Source organism: Aphidius gifuensis, linkage group LG1 (genome assembly GCF_014905175.1).
Source record: "Aphidius gifuensis isolate YNYX2018 linkage group LG1, ASM1490517v1, whole genome shotgun sequence".
NCBI classification, from domain to species: domain Eukaryota; kingdom Metazoa; phylum Arthropoda; class Insecta; order Hymenoptera; family Braconidae; genus Aphidius; species Aphidius gifuensis.
In genome coordinates, this window is record NC_057788.1 from 3,152,376 (window position 1) to 3,177,926 (window position 25,551).

General features: G+C 21.1%; 3 protein-coding genes across 3 annotated transcripts; 1 reads left to right on the forward strand and 2 right to left on the reverse strand.

Annotated features, from left to right (window-relative positions):
* Positions 1–63: 63 nt before the first annotated feature.
* Positions 64–3,612, reverse strand: LOC122860958 (sodium-dependent nutrient amino acid transporter 1-like). Its single transcript, XM_044165053.1, has 11 exons — positions 3,579–3,612; positions 2,627–2,713; positions 2,492–2,551; positions 2,304–2,395; positions 1,814–2,215; positions 1,376–1,750; positions 1,106–1,295; positions 859–1,035; positions 504–780; positions 332–429; positions 64–237 (listed from the first exon to the last, which is right to left on the reverse strand). The coding sequence occupies exons 1-11, from the start codon at positions 3,591–3,593 to the stop codon at positions 64–66; spliced, it is 1,947 nt and encodes a 648-aa protein (XP_044020988.1). The 5' UTR covers positions 3,594–3,612.
* A 4,239-nt stretch (positions 3,613–7,851) lies between these two features.
* Positions 7,852–14,393, forward strand: LOC122860959. Its single transcript, XM_044165054.1, has 2 exons — positions 7,852–8,071; positions 13,260–14,393. The coding sequence occupies exon 2, from the start codon at positions 13,268–13,270 to the stop codon at positions 13,991–13,993; it is 726 nt and encodes a 241-aa protein (XP_044020989.1). The 5' UTR covers positions 7,852–8,071; positions 13,260–13,267; the 3' UTR covers positions 13,994–14,393.
* Positions 14,394–17,189: 2,796 nt separating this feature from the next.
* LOC122860960 (probable basic-leucine zipper transcription factor G) lies at positions 17,190–24,181 on the reverse strand. The gene is made up of 2 exons (XM_044165055.1): positions 24,023–24,181; positions 17,190–18,196 (listed from the first exon to the last, which is right to left on the reverse strand). Exons 1-2 carry the CDS (start codon positions 24,037–24,039, stop codon positions 17,206–17,208), a joined length of 1,008 nt encoding a protein of 335 aa, XP_044020990.1. The 5' UTR covers positions 24,040–24,181; the 3' UTR covers positions 17,190–17,205.
* Positions 24,182–25,551: the final 1,370 nt, after the last annotated feature.

Here is a 25,551-nt window from a genome sequence, read left to right on the forward strand (position 1 = left end):
TCATTATATCCAGACGTTTATTATTTTAGGTAATTTTTGGATTAGAATGATTAGATTATATTTTTATACGAGTTTATCTTCATTACCAAAAAGTACGTAAATAAATTGAATTAATTTTGTACTTGTTCGTGATTCACGTTTTTTTTTGCATGCTTCTTTAAATTGTTTCCATGCAGCATAACGAGATGGATTTCTTGGACCCCATTCATCACTTGGTCGAAATGCAGAATAAATTGTCTGCGAAAAAAAACGAAAAAATTATAACAGTATTTTATTTAATTAATTTTTTAAAATAAATAAATAATTAAGATATACATATATTTATTATTACCTCAAGTAAATTTATTTGATTCTTATTTGATAAAAATGTATAAATTAGCCAAAAGGGTATTTGAAGTATTCCAAATGACAGAAGCATCCATCCAACAGCTAATTAAAAATATATATCAAATTAATTTATAATATTATTATTTAAAAAAAATCAAGAAAAATTAAAAAATTACCATATGCAGAATCAGGATAATAAATACCACTGTATGTAAGTGGTGTAAGTGTAATAATTGTATAAATTAATATAATTCCAAGTAAAAGTGGTGTTGCAATAGCCCAACATAATCGCCAATAAATTGATGGTCGTTTTTTCATCATAAATTCAATATCATCAATAAAATTTTCTAATCCATAAATCCAAAATATTCCAGTTATTTCCAGCAATGCCAAACAAAATACAATAAATGAACCAGCAAAATAATCAACTAATGCCAAAATAAATTGACCACCCTGAAAAATAAAATATACACAATTTAATCTATATATTATTTGTATTTTTTAAAATAATAATATATATTATTTATTAACCGGTGTGCAATAAACAGTTCCAACTCCAAATCCAAATAAACAAGTACCAAGAACAACATGCCAATATTTCCATTTTGGAAATTGATCACATATAATTGCAATAATTCCACCAGCAAGTGCAATTGCACTACCAATTCCAAGTATATATAGCATCAAAAAAAAAAGAACTGAAAATAACTGAAATAAACAATTAATTTTTTCAATATAAATATTTCTATATTTTGATTATTATATTAAATTTTTTTACTTGAGGTAAAACAGTAAATTTAGCAATTGCATCTGGATATGAAATAAATGCAAGACCGGTACCACCACGTACAACAGTTGATATATCATCACTTCCAAGTTCATGTGCAAGATTACCAAGTATACCAAATATTGTAAAACCTGCCATCATACTTGTAAATGTATCCAATGTTGTAACAACCATAACATCTCTATTAAATAAGAAATATTTATCGACAGTATCGACACAAAAATCATTCAAGCAATATGAAAAAAAAGGATATTATTTTACCTGTAAATATTGTGATTAAATTCATTGTATGATGAGTACATTATAACACCACCAAAACAAACAGATAATGAAAAAAAACATTGTGTTACAGCAGCATACCATACATTTGGATCAAATAATTTATTCCAATTTGGTTTTATAAAAAATATTATACCATTAATAGCACCATCAAGTGTTACAGCACGTATTAATAGCGCAATCATGATAATGTATGGAAATATTGCTAAAAAATATGCTGCTTTACCAGAACTTTGTACACCTTTTGCAAGTACACAAAATATACATAACCATGCAAATAATAAACAAAATGTTAATTGTAAATCTGGCCAACCAATTCCATCATTAATATTATCTTTTTCTTTTAATACAGTTTTTCTGTAAATAAATTTAATATTATTATTGCTTGAATATAAATATGAAATAAAAAAATTTACTTGCCTAAAATATAATTCAGCTGAACTTTTAATTAATTCTGAATTATTTGAATAATTAATTGTTAAATTATTTAAATTATTATCAGAATTAAGACAATTATTTTTCCATTCATTTAAACATAATGACCATGGTAATTTTTTTTTAAAACTATTAAATAAATAAACAAGTGTTATTGACATAAGTGAACAATAATATGTACCAACAGCAATCATTGAAAACATTTGTGCCCATCCAACACCACGAAAACCAGGTACAGATGACCATATTTTAACTGATGATTTACTTGTAAATTGTCCAAGTATCATTTCAAGATAATAAAATGGTTTACCAACAAGAAATAATACAATAATATAAGGTATTAAAAATGCACCACCTCCATTTTCATATGCTGTAAATGGAAAACGCCTAAAAAATTAAATAACATTTATTTTTTATTTATCTACTTGAGTATATGTGTATTCGGTTTTTAATGTTTTTTAAAATATATTCGTACCACACATTTCCAAGTCCAATCGACATGGCAATACATGACATTAAAAATTCCCATTCGTTGCTCCAAGTTTGTCGTTCATTATTTTCAGACAACTAAATTATTCATTTATTCATTCAATTATTAAAATATTATTATGAAAAGACATTACAATAATTGTTTATTATTATTTTATTTATTTTTTCACTCACCGGTTGTTTAATTTTTTGTTTTTTTTCATCATCATGTTCATCATGTATTTCAGCTTCATCCTAAAGCAAATTTAATTTAGAAAAAAAATATAAAGTTAAATTAATTAAATAAAAAATTTATGAAAATTTATATACTATTTGAAGATTTCTTGAATTAAAGTCGGGTAAATCAATTCTACATAATCCTTCATCATTGATAAATGCAATATTTGGTTCTCCTTTCTGTAAAATAAATGATTTTTATGAAATTAAAATGAGCTATACGAAAGACAAAAATTATATTAAATATAATTAAATTTAAACCACTAAAAAAAAAAAAATAATTTAATACACAAAAATTATACATACAATCATTTAAATAAGTATTGTAAATTAATTAGTTTTTTTTTTTTTTTCATTTTATAAAACCACATTCGCAACATTGTAAGTATAATTATTATTTTTTTTTATTCTTTATGAATAAATTTTTTTCGAGTCATTGTGGTTTACCATTGTTTAATTTTTCATAAACTTCATCAGTAAAATTCATACAATTACAATTTTCTACTGTATAGTTTTAAAATTTAAATGAATAATTATTGTTAAAAATTTTTGCAATAATTATCGTGCATATTTATGCATAAATTATTAGGTAATATTTTGCAATATCTTGATATAAAATTTTGTATCGCGTGAAGGTATATAACTGAGAAAAAATTATAAATAAAAATAAATAAACAATTAGATTGTTGTGCGGTTTTATCGTGTTTTTAAAAAAAAAAAAAAAAAAAAGTTAAAAAAGGTACAGAATACATGCATTGAAGATACCAAGAATGGTTATAACTGAAGGTCACTATTAAACAAAAGCCATACAAATATTCTTGTAGAAAAATTTGAAAAAAAATTATATAAAAATAACAATTTTCTATACGTAATTAAATTATAATTTAAAATTTTTTTTTGAAATAAATTCCAGATGTTTTTTTTTGTCTTTTCTGTTAAGCCTGCACATGTGTTGATAAAAAAAAAATAACTATTTAAAAATATTATATCATTAAAATAAATTATAATAAAAATATATATATAATTTTTACAATATTATTATTACTTTTTGAATATTCATAATGAAATATTTTCTTATAAAAATAATTAACTGTATTTTTAATTTTTGAAAAATTCAAGAAAGTACAGTGTTTTGTTGATTTGATTTTTTTTGTTTTTTAAATTAATAACTTTTAACAACTGATCACGTTGGGATACAACTACTCACTGATATAAAAAAAATCATCTAGCTGGTTATACACTTGTGTCACAGATATCATTAAGAGAGGGAGATAATATTTTTATTCATTTATCATTGTGTCGAAATTAGCGACAAATAAAAATTTATAAAAATGTTTTTTTCTTTTTTACATTAGTTTTTAAAATGCTTAATTAGTTTGAGATAGGATAATAACTTTAACTAAAATTTGGAATATATTTTTTATTGATGAAAGTAAAATTAATATTAATTTTATGTATTTTTAAAAAAATACTACAAGAATTATTGATAATAATTTAATTGAGAAAAATGAAAATCATGCTAAAGACTTTCAATTTTAAATAGCTTATCACTTTGAAATATAAAATTATACATGTGTAAAAATATAACCAACTAAAATACTGTCGATTTTAAATTTCTTTTTTTTTTTTATCACATGTATGCAGAGAGATTATATTTACCTGTTGCAATAACCTTAGTCATGGTTGTACGATTAATGGTGTCATTCAAAATGTATGACAAGAATCATATTATTTTCATCTATTTGATATTTGTTTTTTTTTTTTTCTCTTATGATTTATTAGTTTGCAAAATTCTGTAGTTTTTTTTTTACCCTAAATTCAATTATTTTTATAATAATATTTCCACGGTTTTAAATATTATTTCTTTTTATTTTCACCTAAAATTGAATGATCATTTTTAAGAGAAACTTATATTTAATAACAATTAATTTTATCAATAAATTAATTATGATATACTTAATAGATAACATAAATATTTATTCTTTGTTGTTTTTTTTTTTATCTAATTTTTATTTTATTATTTAACTTTTTTATCTTGGCACTGATCGATATGTAATTTCATGAAATTTGATGACTTTGAAATGAAAAAAAACGACAATAAATAATTCTAAAAGATAATTATCAATTGCCAAAAAAAAAAAAATAATCATTAACCTATTAAATTTTAAAATTGTTATTTTTGTTTTTTGTCGGTTTTTTATTTTAATTCAAATGATTTTAAAAGATAATAAATTTTTTTGTTTTTGTTTTGTCATATACAATGTAAAATTTTGATAATGAAAAATTAATAAATAATATAGCTTTGTTTTTATAAATATTTCATTGTTTGTTTTTTAATACTTGAAATAAGTTGTGTTTGAATATGTCTTTTTTTTTTTTTTTTTCTGATTTTTTTGAAATTCCGGAAATTAAAGCTGACATCCGCTATAAATAATATTTGAATTTTTAATTGTGATTTGATTTATAGGCTTATAATTCATTGTTTTTCAATTTTTCATATTTTTATTTTACAATAATATTACTTTCATATATATAAAATTATATTGAAAATGTTTTATTGTATTTAATTAATTTAATTTAAAGCTATTTAAAATTTATCGATTAGCAGCAACTTATTATTTTAATAGTTATTTTAATGTCGTTTTTCGGTGTACATAAATAAATATAATACTGTCATTTCCACTAGTCATCTTCAGATACAATAAATAGATAGTCCGGATCATTTACAAGTGCTTTAATTTGTTCATTTTTACACAAAATACGAACTTTTATCTCAAATAAATTATATTCAAGCAATTTTTTTGTAATTATTTGCAAAACTTCAATCTCCAATCGCTGAAAATAATTAAATAATTAATTATATAAAATATAACAAACTAATATATAATTCTTTTAAATTTTAAAAATTAAAAAATATGAAATTTAAGACTACACATGTATAGCAGGATAAAAATATTTTACTTATATTCTTTAATTGTTTTTTTTAATATTCATAATTCATATGGTGAAATAAATATCACAAAAAAAAAGTAAATTAATATTTATCACTACAAACCTCAAAAATATGGATGCTTTTTATTAATCCCAATTTCAAATTTGGCACGAAATATATTATAAGTTTTGAAATTTTCTCATCCTCATCAGTTGATGACCGCTGTCAAAATAGCAAGAATATTATATTGTATACATATTCTGACAATTTCTTTTACTTACAAATAGATTTTTTAAAATACAAGCCATTATTTAAAAAAAAATATATTTTTCGTTGTTATTGACTTGGTCAATGAAAAATAATAATTATTATAATTTTATTAATTTGTTTCAGACTGATCAATGCTCAGAAGAAGACTGATAACTCTAGTAAAATTGTCTTGTATATATAACTTTTTTTTTGTAAATATAATGGAAATTTCTTTGACGTCATTTACAATAGACCCTTGTTTATGACAGGTCCAAAAGCAACTTATTCTTGTAATCATTGAAAAAATAAATTTATAAATAATAAATATAAATAAATGTCAGTTAAACAGTAATTAATTTTATGTTTAAAGAATTTTGAAGGTCAATCGTTTTTTTTATCTATCATTTTTGACAAATTTCAATCAATATTATTATAATTAAATTTTTTTTTTTTCAAAATTAAACATTTTTAATTAATTATTTCATCTAATTACAATAAATTTTTTCTAAAGCCATTCTTGTATTTTGTTAAACTTGCTCTAACTGCAAAATAATTTTACAGTTAAATTTGTCCACGCTGTTCAAATTTAAAAAAAAAAAAAACGTGAGTTGTTTGATAAAATAGCCAAGTTGATTTTTATATAAACCTATATATTTATTTTCAGTTTGATACTTGTTAAATCAGTCAACAAGTAATATTCATAATTTTTTATAAATTACAAAAAAATAAAATTTATATAATATAATTATATATATATTTAAATATATTGTAATATTTTGTTAATGAGGGCCTTTCTATCTGACAAAGTACCGCTTTAAAAATCCGGTCCCGTTTTCAAAACCAGGCAAATATATTTTATATATATCACACATTTGACTTATATATTTTTCCGGTGTTTTTGTCTTATTTACCCCGTTAATCGTCTACGAATGTTTTTAATCATTATTTTAATTTTTATATAATTTATTATTGGTTTATTTTATTTTCCTTTTTTTTTCAGCTGTTTATAAATTTTTAGTGGTTCGTAATTTATTTACTTACAATTATGTCAATCAATTTGAATTATATTTCATTTTAAAATACTGAATTTCATAAGAAAATCAATACAATTAGCCACTCTTTTAGGCTGTTGGAATTTTTATAATTAAAAAATTCAATACTCATCCGAATAAAATGTGGAATAAATAAAATACATTCATGTAAATCTATAATTAAATTAGGTCAGTATGGTAAATATTATTATTACTTGATTATAATTTTATTTAAAAAAAAAAAAAAAAAAAACGAATGAATTTATGAACATAAATTAATAATCGAAAAAAAAATCCGTATGTATTTTTAATTTATATTTATTATTTTATAAAAAAACTTACTTTTTCTAATTTTTTTATTTGCATGGACTATCATTGATAAATAAAAAAAATGAATATATAAATTATTAAAAATAAAAGTGAAAAAAGTATATATAAAAAAAATTATTTGTAGAAAGTTTTTTACACCTCGAAAAGAAAAAAAAAAATCGTCCTTCAATGTCCATTAGATATTTGTGGATATACAACAAAGTCAGTTTTTTCAGACATAGTTAAACACTGAGTTTTTATATTCTCCTCATTTATTTGTTTATTCAATTATATAAAAAAAAAAAAAAAATATTTAATAAAAAAAAAAATCTAAAAACAACAGTAGAGTAGTTAATTAAAATAATTACTATCAAAATATACAATGTTTTTAATTCATTAGAATAATTATAAATTGAAATATTTTTAAGTCAATAATCAAGACTAATTAAGAAATTTTTAGTAATTATATTAGTTTGAAAATAGTAGTATTATAAAAAGAAAAATAATTCACAAGGATATACAGTAGCTATTAAAAATTGAAGGTGGATTGAGCATCCGTATAATATCCGTGTGAAATCCTTTTGGTGCCTTGTTCGATTGTAAACAAAAAAAAAAATAAATAAATAAATTAAAATAAAAAGAAGGTGGTGCCTCGTTGGTTCCGCAACTGGCTCGTTTGCCAGTGTCTTCAAGAGTATCAACATATTTCGCACCACATTGAATAATCCAGTAGTGGGGAACTTAGCATAAGAACCAAGTATCTTTCAGAAAAACCATCATTCTGATATAAGTTCTGATATAAGTTTTACCTTACACAGTGTTGAAAAAAAAAAAATAAATAAATAAAACAATCATTACAAATGTTTTTTAACGCAATTAAAATATACTTTGTCAATGTTTTTTTTTTTTTATAATAATGTCTTGTGGTGTTATTGATTGATTACTAGTATAGAAAAAATAACTATTAAAAATTATATGTACAAAAAAATTACAAATAATATATTCTCCATGAAAAAGGTATGTTTTATGTTGAATTAAATAAATTTAAAAAAAAAAGTAAAAAAATTAAATTCAAAATTGTAATGGGTGTTTTTAATTTTTATTTGTTAACGTAGAGGAGAATATTATTTGATAAATAAAATATTTATGTCTAATTAATAGTTGAGTAACTTTATCGATTATATATTGCAAAATATTTCTCAAAGATAATTTTTTTTTTCTTGGCTAATATCTATGTTGGTAGAGCAATGAGATATTGTTTAATCAGAAAATTTAGGTATCATTAAATCACTTTGCAAAGTAAAAATAATAGTAATAGTTTTAAATAAACTAATTTAAATAAATGATTTTTTACATTGACATAAGATCCTCGAAATTCCGGTTATTGTAGTTGTTGTATAGTTGTTGTAGTTGTTGTTGCTGTTGTTTTAAAACAAGTATAAAGCATTTAGGACACGTATTAAATTCTGGCCACGTTTTACTCTACAAAAATAATGCGTATGAATAAAAATATATTAATGCAGGTTAAAAATTAAAATTATATTCCTCAACATATTTAACATTAAAAAAAAACTACTAAATTGATGATTTGACCCAACTGTTTAATATCTCGTTGATTAATTTTTTTCTCTTTTTTTTTTTCTTCACTCAATTTAACGGGCTAAACTAGCCATAGCGGATAAAAAATACAGACATAATATATATCTAGACGTTTAAAAAATATATGTAAAAATCATCCAACTGAAAATAAGTATAATTAATAAATTTAAAAAAAAAATTATTGACCTATATAAAAGAAAATATTCGCATTCAGAATAATTTATCTGATTATAAATAAATTTTTTAAGTGATATATGATATTAATAAAATGACATGATAAAAAGCAATTTAATTTTTGCATTTTGAATAATAGAAAAGAGTGCATATGCAAAAATAATCAAAGTGATTTATATAAAATATTTTTAAGAATGCATTGAATATTACGATCATCTTGGAAAATGACTTTGTATAAATTTAAATTCAATGATTGTTAAGTGATTTTTTTTGCAATTTAATCAAGAGCTTTTATACACACACTGTCAAATAAATCAAGTACATTTCACAATCTGTCAACACGTTAAACTGGTTTTTTTTCTCTGATAAAATATATTTACATTCATTTCTTCGCATGAAAAAAAAAAAAAATAAAAATCCTTACATATCCTACAATGTCGTGAGCTTAATTTTTTTTTCTTTTCAAAATTTTATCAAATTTATATAAAGTTAATTAAATGAAAATGATATAAATTTTAAAAAAAGTGACTAAAATTTTTGTATAACTAAATAATTAATTTATTCTTTAAATTAATATCCACGAATTAATCATTCAAACATATTCTAACCGTAAATAATAGACACATGCAATAATTTTTTTTCATAACTATTTCCGTGTTCCCATCAGTGTAATTTTCAATATCATATTGTTCAGTATATATTTATCTAATTATTATTATCATGATTATTATAATATTTGATAATTTAAATTGTGTTGAATAATATTTTGAAAAAAAGTGAAATAAAAATTAGTTTTATATATTAAAATAAAATTTACAATTCAGAAGACAAATAAAAAATCTGTATTTATTATTCAAGTACATAGGTATATGTAGCTTTTTTTTTTTTTTTTGTTTTATTTTTTATTTGGCTTTTAATACTAGCACACACTTGGTATTCACAAATGTGTTATGCCAAAGAACGGCATTTCAATGCCAGATAAACTAACAAAGGTACAAAAGGTGTATGCTCCACTGATTTACCTGTGAAATTATTAACAATATACTACTATTAAAAATAACAATATTATTACATAATATTATTTTTAATTTTTTTTTATTTATCTTATTCGAAGTAGTAAATTTTTATATATCATAATACGCAACTAGTAATGATGTCGTTACTATATCGACAAAAAAAATGAACATTTTTTATTTTTAATTCAAAAATTAAAAACAATAAAAATCAATGATTAATGTTTAATCAATTTTTAAAATAAATAACATTATATTTTTTTTTTTTTCACTGTTAAATAATAATTTATTTATCTTTATTAATTTACATCAAAATTTATTTAAAAATTGATTTAAATATTTATAATAATAAGTTCATGTTAAAAATAAATACATAGATGAAGATAATAAAACAGAAAATAGTTAGTGTTATTATATCAGATGACAATAAAAATCATTAATTATAATTGATTCATTTTATCAGCAAAAGATATGTATATGTATATAGGTATAGGCATCATTATTCTTTATTAAAGTCACGAGTATCATGTTGACTTGGGACTAAGGTATTCAAATATTTTCCCGACCTATCCTTGGGATTTTTTTTATAATATATATCTGGTCCCTTATTTTAAACATACTCTTGTGAAAAATATATATTTCCGTGTGACGTATATAATTTTTATGTATGTGTATATATAATTTGGTATTTTCGCACGCTTTTATAGTTAGCAACTAGAGTCTATGAGGCAGTTTAGAATTTTACTTCCTCGTATAGTGTGATAATATATAAAAATAGTATATAAATACCATCAGGGTGTATAATATAAACGCATATATTTTCTTTTAGCATGTGATGATCTTGCTTCTTTACAATATATATAGTTGAAGAGAAAAAAAAATAAGTAAATGCAATAATTTTATCATAATGAAAGTGTTATTAAAAACATGTTTTTTCCATCAATTATTACAACAGATATAAAAATATTTTCGTTCATGTATATTAGGGTAAAAATAAAAAAAAATAATAATAATAAAAAATTTTTTTTTATTTTTATTTTTGGTATAAAAACCACATACGCAATTAGATTATGTGGTTGTAATGTATGACTTAAATTTACTTGTGTAATTATGACTATAAATTAATTAATTAATTTTTTTTTTTTTTTCATTTTCTTAAATATAAAAATTAAATAATATAATGAAACTATTTTTAGTTTTTTTTTTCTAACATTAATTAAAGAGATAGAACAGAAATTAAAAATCGTGACGTCACAGACCGCTGACTTAAAATACTTATACGGTAAGGTCTCGCGCGCTTGAGTAAAATTGAGGCGAGACTCTACCGAGTCTCTTGATAATTTTCATATTTACTTTAATTGTCAATTTTTTTTCATAGCTTTAATTGAAAAACTTTTGTACTTATCGAAAATTAGAATATAATTCATGTTAATTTTATCAAGACTATTTTTTATGACTGTAAATAAATTATATAAATAAATATTTTGAATCATTGTTGCATATATAAAATATTCTGGAATATTATGATACTCAATAAAAGATTTACGTAATTTTAAAATTATCATTGATTTTTATGTCGCGCATAAATACTATTACATTTAAGGGTGAAGTTTTATAAAAATAATTTATTAAATATACATTTACATTATACATGTATATTAATAATATTATTATTTTCAATATCGTTACATGTTTTAGTCATCCACAGAAAATAGATAATTCTGATTGTTTAATAGTTCGTCAATCTGTTGATGTTGACATCGAATACGAACGTGTACCTCGAACAATTCAAATTGCATAACTTTTCGAACAGTCATCGCTAAAACTTCAATCTCCAATTGCTGAAATAGTTATTCAATTATATATTTTATACAATAAATTAATAAACTCTTATATAAATTATAAAAAATGAAGTACATTTTCAGTATTTTTATAAATATCAAAAGATATTTTTTCAATACTTGAATAGTACTTGGATCAACATTGAATCAACATTGAGAACAAACCTCAAAAATATTGATGCTTCCTACTAAGCTCATTTTTAAATTTGCCACCAAGTATTTGACAGTTTTAGAAATTTTTTCACTCTGATTAGCTGACATGTTCTGTAAAAAAAATATAATATTAATTAGGTATATATAAATTACATATAGCTAAATGGCGATGCTCTTCTGGTGCTAACAAATTATTTTACATCAACCCAAGTGAAAAAAATATATTTATTATAGAAATATCCAAATTTTTTTTTTGCAATGTCAAAAAAAAAAAAATTTTTAAGTAAATTTATTTTATGTTTTGAAAAAATATAAAATACATTTATTTTTTGTATATAGATATAGATTACATATAAATTAAATGTAAATTACATGTAAATTAAATTAAATTTATTTTATATTTCCAATAAATATATTTTTTTCACTTGAGAATAGCCATTATTTTATTTTTTTTAAATTTTCTGTTGTTATTAATATTTAATGAATTATAATAAAATTTAAATGACAAACTTGCTTGATTTGATAGTTCTACCATATTAGTTGAAGTGAGGATACAAAATTTTAATTTATACCGATGATGTTTATAAACTCAATAAAAAATTTATTATCAATTAAAATAAACTTGTTTATTTGTATAATTTGTTCTTGATCAACGTTTAGAACAAGACTGATATCAATATCTTGAAGGGTTAGATTTTATATACAAGTTGTCTCATTGTTTCTCTCAATATTACTATTTCTCCCTTTTTAAATGAAAAAAATATTATTATATTATTTAATTGTTATTTTGTTCATCAAGCACGTTTATAATGATGAACAATAAAAATTATTTAAAGATATTTTTTCGACCCTATCTTTATTATTTCAATAAATTTATTGTCATTAATACATTTATTTCATTGATTTAATAAAAATTTGAAACAATATAAAATTTATACAATAAACACTTGTTTTTGACATGTCAACAAGAAAGAAACGACCCTTGTTTCTATTATACATTGTTATTACAATAAAATCTAAAAGATTTGCGTCGTTATTTAGATAAACAAAAAGTTAATAAATGTATCTTATATAATAAATGCATATACATCTTTGTCTGACTAACGAAAAAACGAAATTCAATATAAAAAGCTGAAAATGATAATAGTCAATATAAAAAAATATAATTCGTAATACAAAATACAAATGTGAGACAGTTTTTTTTTTATTCAACGAAAATGAAATTTGTTTGAATCTTTGAGACTTGAGTTTTTTTGTTATTAACAAAACGAAATTTATATAAAAAAATTTTAGTTGAGCCATTTTGTTATTGAGACATCGATATTGTGAATAAAAAAATGTGAAATTTTAAAAATAATTTTGCCTAATTATATAAAAAAAAATAACTGTTATTATTTATTTAAAAAATTTTTATTTATGTTTCAGGTATCAGAATGATCTCAGCTTTATTATTATTAGTGTTACTTCCAGTATCTATAACACCAGCACCAATGCATAATAATCCAACAATGGAAAAACGAATAAATAATACACCATCAAATGAATCAAATAATATAAAATATAATCGTTATGATAATCGTTTAAAACGTGATAATAATCGACTATCATCGATACAAAAAAATCAAAAAAATGCAAAAAAAAATCGTATACATAAATCATTTATTATGAATTATCCATATATATCAGAAATTAATAATCCATTGATTGTTGATAATAAAAATTATCAAATTCAAGAAAAATCAATAAGCCAACATAAAGATAGCGAAATTTTTTATATTCGTTTACCACCTACACCTTATATATTTGTACCAGGACTTGGATATATATCAAATCCACCAAAATATTCAACAAATTCAATACAATCACATGTTAATTATCAACAACAAATAAATAGACCAATTTATCAACAACAATTTGATCAATTTATTCATTTACCAATTGATTTTATAAGCAATGGAAAACCAACATCTGTTTATCAGTGGAATAATCCAGTTGGTGATGATAATAATAGAAAAAAACCAGATAATCAAATTATCAAATTAAACAAAGGTCCTTATAATTTTAATGGACAACCAATTAGTTTTTATTTACTTGGTCCTGATGGACAAGCAACAGTTCATCAACGTATTATTAGTTATCAACAAAATACTATTTATTAAACATTTTATCAATTAAATAAAATTTTTTATGACTCCGGATAAATTATATAAATAAATTTTTTGAATGCATTGTTTATATACATAGAATATTTTAGTATATTATGACACTCAATAAAAGATTATATATACTTAATTTTAAAGTTGAATAAAATTATTTTTAGATAATTTAACCCTCAAATATATGACCTGCCGTTTTCTATTATGTTTTTTTTATAATTAATATTATTATGTTTAAATATTAGTCGGATATAGAAAAAAAATAATTCTGTTGTTGTGATAGTACGTTAATCTGGTGCTGTTGACATCGAATACGAACATGCATCTCGAAAAAATCAAAGTGTGGCACTCTTCGAATACTCAATGCTAAAACTTCAATCCCCATATCCTGAAATAGTTATTTTACTATAGAATTTACAAAATAAACTAATAAACTCTTGTATAAAAAATTAAGAATTTTATGTTTATTATTTATAAATATTTTATAATTCACTATGATTATTTTATTTTTTAAAATATTATCAAAAACAAAGATTTTTTTAAATATTTGAATAGTACTTGAATCAACATTGAATAAAATGAAATTTGAAAACAAACCTCAAAAATATTGATGCTTCCTACTAAGCTCATTTTTAAATTTGTCACCAAGTATTTGACAGTTTTAGAAATTTTTTGCGCCTGATGAGTTGGTATCGCCTGTCAGAAAAATAAAATATGTACTAATATATATTATATATACCTAAATGGATGCTTATCTGGAGCTAACAAATTTTTTTCTAACTTCAATAACCATTATTTCAAAAAAAACTTTTCTCTTGTTATTTATACTTTATTTCACTTAATATCAATAATAAATTAAAATTATTTTTAATAAATATATAATGAAATTTAAATAACAAACTTGCCTGATTTGATAGTTCTACCATATTGAAGTATGGAAACAAAAATTTATTTACCAATGATGGTTATAAACTCAATGAAAAATTTATTATTGATTAAAATAAACTTATTAATTTGTTTAATTTGTATTAACTTGATCAACTTTCAAAACAAGACTGATATCAATGTCTTAAAAGGGTTAGTTTTTATATATAATTTGTCTCATTGTTTCTCTCTTCCCCCCCTTTTTAATGGAAATATTTTCATTTTATCGAACTGTTATTTTGTTTATGGAGCATTTATATAATAATGAACGATAATAATTATTTAAAGATATTTGCTCGACCAGGTTTTTATTATTTCAATAAATTTATTGTCATCAATGCATTGTCATTTCACTGATTTAATAAAAATTTGAAATAATATAAAATTTATACATAATAAACACGTGTTTTTTTAAATGTTATATTTATTATTATATATACATTTATGACTTTAATATATTATAATTTTTAAATATCGTTATTTTCATTAGCCGGATCCATAAAATATATAGTCTTGATGATTTAAAAGTTCGATAATCTGGTTATTTTGACATCGAGCATAAACAATTATCTCGAATAAATCATATCCTGGCAATTTGTGAGTAGTTATCGAGAAAACTTCAACCCCCAGTTGCTAAAAAAATTATTTTATTATATATATCAATAAATCAATAATTATATTCATATATATTATTTAAAATACTTAGTATTAGTATATCACAAAAAACACTTGAAAAGTAGTTGAATCAATAATAAATTAATTAAGAACAAACCTGTAAAATATCGATGCTTTCTATGAAGCTGGTTTTTAAATTTGGTACTAAATATTTTATATATTTAAAATTTCCTCCACTCTCTTCAGTTGACATTTGCTGTCGAGAAATATTAATATCATTATATCTAAACGAATATTTTTTTTTACATCACTGTAGCCATTAATTTTTTTTCAATTTAATTTTCTATTGTTATTTATATTCATTTTATGTTAATTAATGATAAATTATTCAAAGTAAATATAATCAAATTAAAATAAAAAATTTACCGGAATTGGTAGTTGTTCCATATTGAGATATGAAAAACAAAAAAAACTTTATGTTCCAAAGATGTTTATAAATTTAGTGAAATATTACTCAAAGAGAAGCTTATATTAATTTTTTAAATTTGTATCAGCTAGATCAACGTTCGGAAAAAGACTGATGGCAATCTCTCTCAAAATTACTTTTTTTAAAATATATAAGCAACCCCACTTTTCCTATCATGGATATTCAATTAACCCTTATATTTTCTTCTCTTTAAAATTATTAATTGTTATGTAACTCAAGCAAAAGAAATTTGTTTGTTGTTTGAAATTATAAAGTTGTTCAAATCCTTGATGAATAATAAATTTAAAAATAAAATGTAGACAGCCGAGAACTTGAAAAAAAATAAATTAAAATAAAATGTTTTTTTTTTTTCATTATTGCTGAAAAAGAGAACTCTATATAGAACATAGGAAAATATTTGCAATGTATAGTACTGCACTAAAAAGCGCAGTTGTCTTTACTATAAGAAACATTGTAATTTTTACTAAGTAAGTAAGAGTATCAAACATAGTGAAATTTACTGTCTACATTATAAATAGTACTGTTATTCCCAAAACTTCTACCGCGGTACCATGGAACGTAATTAAAAACTTTTTTTTTATTTTAGTAAAACATAATATATTTTTTGTCGCCGTAAAAATTAAAAATACATTCTGTCAATAAAATAATATTATAATTTTTTTTAACCGGTAAATAATTATTTATTTATTTATTTATATAAATTTATTAAAAAAGCTTCAAAAATTATAAATAAAATTATTATAATAATTTCAGTATTAAAAAAAAAAAAGAAAAATTACATTATACATATATATATTAAATTTTTTTTTTTTATTGTTATACAATCAATATTGATTTAAACACACACACACACATACAATATTTTTTTTTTTTTATACGTTTTATTTCTGACAAAATAATAAAAAGTAAAAATTATTTTTTTTCATTTATAAAAAGTGTTATAAAAATTCATGTAAATATTATTATTTAAAAAAAGTTTGCAATATATAGTTTATATTATTTGTTTTAATTATTATAAAAAAATGATTTTCATTGATTAAAATTTTTATTGAATTTATGATTATATTGCATTAATGTGATAATGATTTTAAGAAAAAAAGTCTTTTCTCTCTCAGTTCATGCAAATGTTTTATTTTTTATTATAATTCGGCTTTTTTTTTATCATTTTTTTTATTCACTGTCATCTCAATTAGGGCAAAAGGGGATGATAATAAACGGGTTTGCGGCTTTTTTCCATAACATAAAATGCCTTTGGTTTGCCGTTTCCTGGGAAGTTCTTGTAGATGCTTGTTGAACCGGTCTTGTGAATGTTAGGTGCATAGTAGGACATTGCAGCCTTCTTCCGGTGTTTTTTCGTTTCAAATGATTCAATATTTTTCATTGAATTAAAATCATTTAAAAAATTTTCAATATTATTATTGTTATTTGATTTTATATTATAAAATGTTGAATCATCAAGTCGTAACATTTTTTTTTGTGTATCATTATTATTTTTGCTATAATTATTGTCAAATAAATCATTATTAATTTTAATATTATTTTTTGATGGATAATTAAGACGCTTATCATTATTTCTAGCATGTTTTTTTAAAGGTGGTAATTTATCATCAAAAACATTAACATTATTCAATGATAATTGAGTTAATTGTTTTTTATCAGATGTTAATTTTTTTTTCATTTGTTGAATTTTAAATAATTCATTATGACGTTTTTTTTTATTAATTTCTTTCATTAATGGTAAATTCCAATGATAAATTTTTGCTGTTTTACCATTACTATTAAAACCAATTGTTGGTATTTCATGATTAATTATTATTGATGATAATTTTTCATTATGAATATTAGCATTTTCATTATCATTTATTAATTTTTTATGAGGTTTTGTTATTGTATAATATGGTTGACTTGGTGGTAATTTAACAATATAAACATGACTATCATGATCACCATGACGACGATTGTATGGTTGATTAATACGTGTTTGTAAATTTACAAGTGATGTTGATGGTTCTGGACCAGCTAGACGTTTTTTATAATGTCCATCTGATATCTCAAGTGGTGATAAACCAAGACGATTGAATATTGCTTCATTACTTGTCTGTACTGTTTGAAAATTTTTATCATTTTTTGTTGATGCATTTGTAGACCAGGTTAATCCAATTATTACCAATAAATATAATCTGAAACATAATTTTAAAATTATTACTTTATTGTTTTTATTTTTTTAACAATCAATATTGCAAATAATTTATTTATTTAACAGACCTCCCAGTTTGCAATAACCGACACGATGCAATTTATAATCAAATCGTAAATTATTCAAGTGAGATTAAAATTCAAGAATAAACGAAATAAAAAAGCATTACGTTGCTCAAATGATTGCTCAATTTTTATTTATTAAAATTTTTTGAAATATCTTTAAAAATTCGAAAACAATTTAATTTTAAATTAATTTATTGATTAACAAATTTATAACTGTATTCTTTGTATAGAATAATAAAATTAAAAAAATCATTGACCACATGATTACATGAAACAAAGTGGAACATTTCCATTAAATCCATTCATAAAATATATATAGGATTATATTGATTTATATTTATTTCAATATCAAGGTGAAATGTACTACCTGACGTTATATTCATCGAAAAAAAAAAAAGATTTTATTTTTATATAACGTAAATTCACTTGGCCCTGTGGTGGCCTTGAATTTCAAAGCTAAAAAATACCTTTTACGATAGTTTTTATTCATTTCACCAATGGATTCTCCCGTCGTCACAAGAGTTTGTTCACCTTATTGTATATATACTAACAAATATGCGAATAACATGAACATGAGCTCATATATATACTTGTATTCATGGTGAATATTTTAGTATGTGTCATCCACGCAATTCCAAGACAAATATATATGTTTGAATATATGTAAATTTAAGTACTCAAGTTGAGTAATTTATAAAATAATATTTTAACACTTTTTTAATTATTTATTTAACTTTTTATTATCTATTTTGAATACTATTATTTGTTATTGAAAATTAACATTTGCGATAATAATTTGGTATGATAAATTTTAATTGATTATTAATAATAATATTTTCAAATCGAAAATTTATTTATTATTTTATTTGATTGGATAAGCTTAAAATAGCTCATTGTATAGATAATATTTTTTTTTTTTTTTATGATGGCTTATTATTATTAAAAGGTTGAGTTTAAAATCGTGACTGAGATGATCGTGCATTTTATAATGATACAGTAGCTTCTAACGCATCCAACAAATATTTTCTACAGTATGTACATATATGATCTGTTATACTCTTCAAATAAAAAGTAACTCAACATGCAATGCCATATATAAATTTTCCGTATGATTTTATTATTATCTAGTTATTATTATATTTATAAACTTGTTGGCATTTTTTTTTTTCACTATATAGTTGCTGTACTATTATCCAATTTCAAATTTGATATGTATATTATCCACGATAGTTATTATCAATCATATTTAAATTTAAATTTATAATGTCATTTATTATTGATTTAAAAGTTATTAAATCAAAATTTATATACTTGTAAAGAGTATCAAATTATACTTCAGTATTAAATTATAATTTCGTTAACACTATATGCCAAAAGTTCAGTGATTTATTTTTCCAAGATCAAAGAAATAAAGAATATAATTATAATTTTATAAAATACAATAGAAAATTTAATTTATATATTTATAATCGAATAAATACTATATCTATCAGCACATTGAAAAAAAAATAAATCAAATATCAGGAGACCCGGTAGGATCTCGCCTCAATTTTAGTATGAAATATCTTTTATCTACATAATTTTTTTGATAAAAATCATTCTGCAGTTTGAGATAAAAATAAAAAAAATTGTGCATGTATTATAAAAAATACATTTTACTAATTAATTATTATCAACAAATAGAAAATCAAGTTCATAATTTTTATAACAATTTTCTGTTATACTATTTCATGCTTATGAATTTTTATGCTCAATGAACTATTACCATGAAATTTTCATGTTTCACGCTTATTATACAATGAATGAATTTGCTGAGAAGAAAATTTTAGTAAAAAAAAAATACAAATTACATACAAAGTATATGATAAATGTACTTGTATATATTTTTTTTTATGTGATAAAGTTATTATAATCACATTTTAGTGTAATTATGCTTTGAAAATATTATACAATTATTTTTGCAATTAGTTGATATATATAGATAATCATAATTTTTTAACACTCATTATGTAGACAATGAGGAAATTATTATATTATTTTTAATTAACAAAAACTTTTATTACTAGATTAATAATAATAATAATAATAATAATAATAATAATAATAATAATAACAATAATAATAATAATATTTTTTGATATGTGAAAAATGAAAATTCAATAGGTGAAAAAAATTCGCTAGTAAAAAAAAAAAAGTACAATGAAAAGATATAAAAAAATAAAATAAAAAAATAAAAAAAAATGTCCTTTGCCGGCACATACGTGAGAGGAATTGCACAATAAAAATTTCAAGTGACATGCAGTGTCAAGAGCACGTACAATAGTACAACCGTAAATGGTGATATTTTCGTTTAAAAAAATCCACATATATGATTATTATTATCATTAAATTGTGTGTATTGTTAAAATTAAAAATGTTTTATTAATATTTACTTTATCTTTGACAATTTTTAAAAGAGAAATAATTTTTTTTTTTAGCAAATTTTTATAGTCACAGAAGAGTGCTGATTGAACTGAGATGTATTGCGTGTTTTTTCTTGGTCACGTTTGGCTTTGTTGGTTTAAAAAATTTCACAATATTTGAATCGTGACGAGACTCTCCAGTTACATATACACATATAGTAATTAAAATAATGATTTAAAGCTTTTATTTTTTTTATTCAAAAAAACAATCTTTTATTCTACCATGATTATTTAAAAAACTTTTAAATTTATTTAATTTTTTTCTTTCGTTTAAAAAAGAGTAAGTAGGTTTTTTTTTTTTTTTAAATCATATTATCTTGTTACTTTCATTGAAACTTATGAATTTTTACCTTGAATAATAAATTGTTATTTTTTTCGTTAACTGAGTTTGTCAGGTAATTTTAAATTATTCATCTTTACCACAAGTTGTTTCATTAAAATTACAATTTGAAACAATTTAATTTAATGGTGTAATATTAAATAATAAAGTGCAAGAAGAAATAATTTGTATGAGCTGCAGGATAATATTATATATCAAAAAAGCTATCAATATAATTTTAATATTTTTAAATTTTCATATTTCTTCCATACTAAAGAATAAAATTCAAGACAATAATTTTCAATGTTTGTTAAAAGAATTCCAACAAGAATTTATAAATCAAAAGTTCATTGTTTATAATATAAATAATAAGTTTAAATTTACAAATATTTTTATGAATTAAATTTAATTAAATATTTGAATGGGTAAAAAATAATAATGATGATATTTTTAAATACAAAATGCCAAGAAGTCGGTCACTAACAAGAGCAGAGTGTTGGCGGTATGTTAGAAAACAAGATTAGATTCATATGTATATATTTATAAAGCTTGGTTCTGTTAGGTTTTATATTTTTTTTATTTTTTACATCATTATATTACGTTCCTTTCAAGGATCTCTTTTAGATGTATTTATTTAATCTTGTCTTTGAATCTCAACAACTACGCAAAAACGTGTTTCATCTTGTTAACCATTTACACGATTAAACAGACCCTTTAGTCAATTTTGACCTTGAGTAAAATATCTATTAATCAGAAACTAAAAATACACAAAAAAAATTAAAATTAATTACTAAATCTTTTTTTTTTTTTTGTTCTTGTTGCTACAAGAGAAAAAAAAACATTGTAATCAATTTAATGAAAAAAAAAAAAAAAATACATTTAAATAATGGAATTTTTTTTTTCTCTTATTTTTACATAACTTATTTACGGTAAAAGAGAAAGATGTAAGAAAGTACTATCAACGTATTTAACCCTGTCATTATAGCTCCGCAGTAAAATAAAAATGAAAAAAAAAAAATTTGATTACACGTTTGTTTTTTTCAGTCTAGAAATAATATCGTAGTGAATCTTAAAACCCAACTGAGTATTTCGAAACAGTAATGATAAAAGTAATAAAAAATATAAAATTTTATATGAAATATTTTTAAAATGTTGGTTGACAATTTGTATATAGTATATAATAAAAATTATAAGGGTTATTTAAGGACTTCTTTTGACACTTTAAAATTATTTAAAAATTTTATTATACAAGTGGATTAACATTTAAGTCGAGTTTATATATATATTTAACTGTAAATAAATTCACTTTTCACAGCTCTTGTATTATTGTATGACACAATGTATACATAAATTTGAGGATAAAATAAATTTAATGTTTTTTATAAATGTATAAAAAAATTTTAAATAAAAATTGGCTATAATGGTATTGCTACTAAAAATAAAAAAATTATGTATTATAATTCAATTCATGTTTTTTATTAAATTCAATGCATTGAATACTGTTTTGATTTATTTTTCACTAATCAACAAAAATATGATTTAAAAATTATATAAATTTTAATAATTTAAAAAAAAATATCATTATTATAAATTTACAATAAAGATTTTAATTTTTTAATATGAATAACTGAATTAAAAATATATTTTAAAATAATAAATTTAAAAAATGTAATATAATATTTTTTAGTTTTTATTTTTTTTTTGATAAAATAAAATTCCATTCCCAAGAGAAATATAGGAAAAAAAAATGAGGGTAAAAAAAATTCGATTGACGTGGATTGAAGTAAAAACTACCCTTGATAAAAAAAAAATAAAAAAATTAGAAATATGTAGTTTTATTTTTCGTCTTTTGAATTATACTGATGGAATAAAAGATCATTGTAATCCTATTATTTTAACTTCAAAGAACTCTTGTATATTTAATTCTGTCATGCATTAAAAATAAACTTGATTTTAGTTATAAAAATATCAAAAAGAAAAATTGAAGATGAAAAAAAATATATTTATTGCTAATTATGAGATTGAATTTAAAATATTTTCACGACACACAATAGAAATATTTATTGCATGAGATATCAACTTTAAAATTGTTAATCGAAAAAGTGTATCGAAATGAATAAAAAATAAATAAAGATAAAAAGTTAAAATAGAACTTTCTCGAGAGTCTTAATCAAGTGCACTTTTTTTTTTTTTTTCTTTTTGCCAATTAGTAGTCGAAATAAAAAACAAAATATATAAAAAATAAAATAAAAAATTAGATAAATTAGATGTATTTATGCTGACACTCAATTACACTTGAGCTTTTTTTCTTTTTAAATATTTTTTTTTATTTATGCAATTTAATTTACATCATGTGTTATTCATAATAATTTTTCTACTTGGTTCATGCATTTTTCATTTTGATCTGTCATATGTCAGTTTAACTGCTGTTCAGAGATAATTGTAAAAAATGTTGACAGTTGTATAAATGAAAAAAAATCATAATATAAAATTAACTATAATTTTTCAAAGTAAAGGTTATAACTGTTAAATTTTTGATAAAAAAAAAAAAAAAAAAAAAAAAATTATTTTATTGTATTTTGTTTTGCAATATATACCTTGTGTATATATTTTTTTTTCAGAAAGAGACCCTTTTTTCGCCAAAGGATCATGGACGTTCTTTTCAAGTCAGTTCATTATACAAAGAGCCATATAATCAATATTTACTCAAGTTGGAAATAAAGGAAACAGCTCCATATAAAATAATTATTATCATTATATATTTAGACTAATTAAAAATATTATAATCAAAGATTTTTAATTTAAAATTTTAAAATATTGTTAATAAATTATATTAAATGTTAACTTAATTTTCGCAATTTAATAATCTATATTAATTTATATTTTTTTTGAAGATAGTAATGATTAGAGCAATAATAATTGATAAACAAGAAATGAATATTTTTTTTTCTTAGTAAACATACCTTATATTCTTCAACATTTTTCCAATCGTTTAATATGTGTATTATCAATGATGTGTATTATGAATGATTCAAAATAATTATTGATAAATAAATTTTATATTATTTTTCAAGTATATACTGAAAGACATCCTATCGTTGCAAAGACGCGTCAAACACTGCGGCAAATATTATAAGGATTATAAGAATAATTTTAAAATGTAAGCAAGTAGATCTCACCGAAGCTTCCCGAATGAATACGAAGTACCGTTTCCAGTTAGATTATTATACTGACACTTTTTTTTTTTTTTTAGTAAAAAAAATATATATATTATATTAATATAATTCATTAAATTGTTAAATAAATACATATTTAAATTTATTATTAAATAAATAAATATAATGTTTATTTAAAAAAAAGATTAAATAATTAAATAAAAATTATTTAATATATAAAAGATAAATTTATAATGATTTTTTTTCATTATTTGAAAAATTTTCCAACTGAAAACTTGTAGAATAATTAAACTTTTTTTTGGAAATATTCCAAATGTGCCATTAAACTGTTTATCTCATACGTATTGCTTATGAATAATGGAAAAACAAGAACCATAGTAAATACATATGTAGGTGTCTAATACAATCAACGGTTGATATTCACATAATTCGATAATGTTGTGTCTCAAAATAACGGCAAGATTCTCTAGTTCACATAGACCTGGCACACTGCCTAACTGGTTTATCCTCGCGGGCGATAAATGCATGTCCTTCTGACAGTGTAGCCTCAATTTTTTTTTTTCCTTTACCCCAATATAAAACCAAAAAAAATAATAGGCATACATATTAATCTGCAGTTTAAAAATTAACAATAATAAAATTAATTTCAATCAAAAATTATACTAAACAAGTAAAATTACTTAATCAATATGAATAATAAGATAAAAATTTATTTATTTGTTTCATTAAAGAAAAAATAAGAAGAAATTTTAATTAATTATTTAATATTAACATATTCAAGATAAAAGTTGTTGGTGGACATTTGTATATTCATGTATACAAATGTAAATATATGTATATAACAAAGTTTATATAGGATGTAGATACCTAAGAAAAAATAATAGATAAGTTGGAGGCCTTACGGTTTAATGCGCGTATACTTTGGTGCAATGAACTTTACAACTTGGCGCGAATACCGCCAAGTTGTAAGGTGTATACAAGCAACACCATGAGAGCAAATGAAACATCATTTGCTTTATAAAATTTATATTATTTTAATGAAAATTATAGATATTGTTGAATTATTTAATATACAATCAGATTTGATGACTTCTTTTAATCATACTGTGTCATACATAATTTAAATTCAAAACCAATGAAATTTTTTAAATTTATGTCACGAAAAAATACACCAGATGATTGTTGATATTTTATAAAATGAGTTTATTAATTTTATACAATTAAAATTTATGTTTTATTTTTAATAGTTATTAAAAATTATTTATAGTTTATTTTTATCAATTGTGTATATAATTGTTGAATAATAAATAATGTTA

What these genes read in the sequence shown, in the direction of transcription:
- LOC122860958 (XM_044165053.1), bottom strand. An exon ending in AACAAAAAATTAAACAACCG is followed by an intron (nt 2,396 to 2,491) that starts GTGAGTGAAAAA and finishes TGAATAATTTAG; the next exon opens with TTGTCTGAAAATAATGAACG. An exon ending in ATTGGACTTGGAAATGTGTG is followed by an intron (nt 2,216 to 2,303) that starts GTACGAATATAT and finishes TTAATTTTTTAG; the next exon opens with GCGTTTTCCATTTACAGCAT.
- LOC122860959 (XM_044165054.1), top strand. Translation starts at nt 13,268, where the DNA reads ATGATCTCAGCTTTATTATTATTAGTGTTACTTCCAGTATCTATAACA.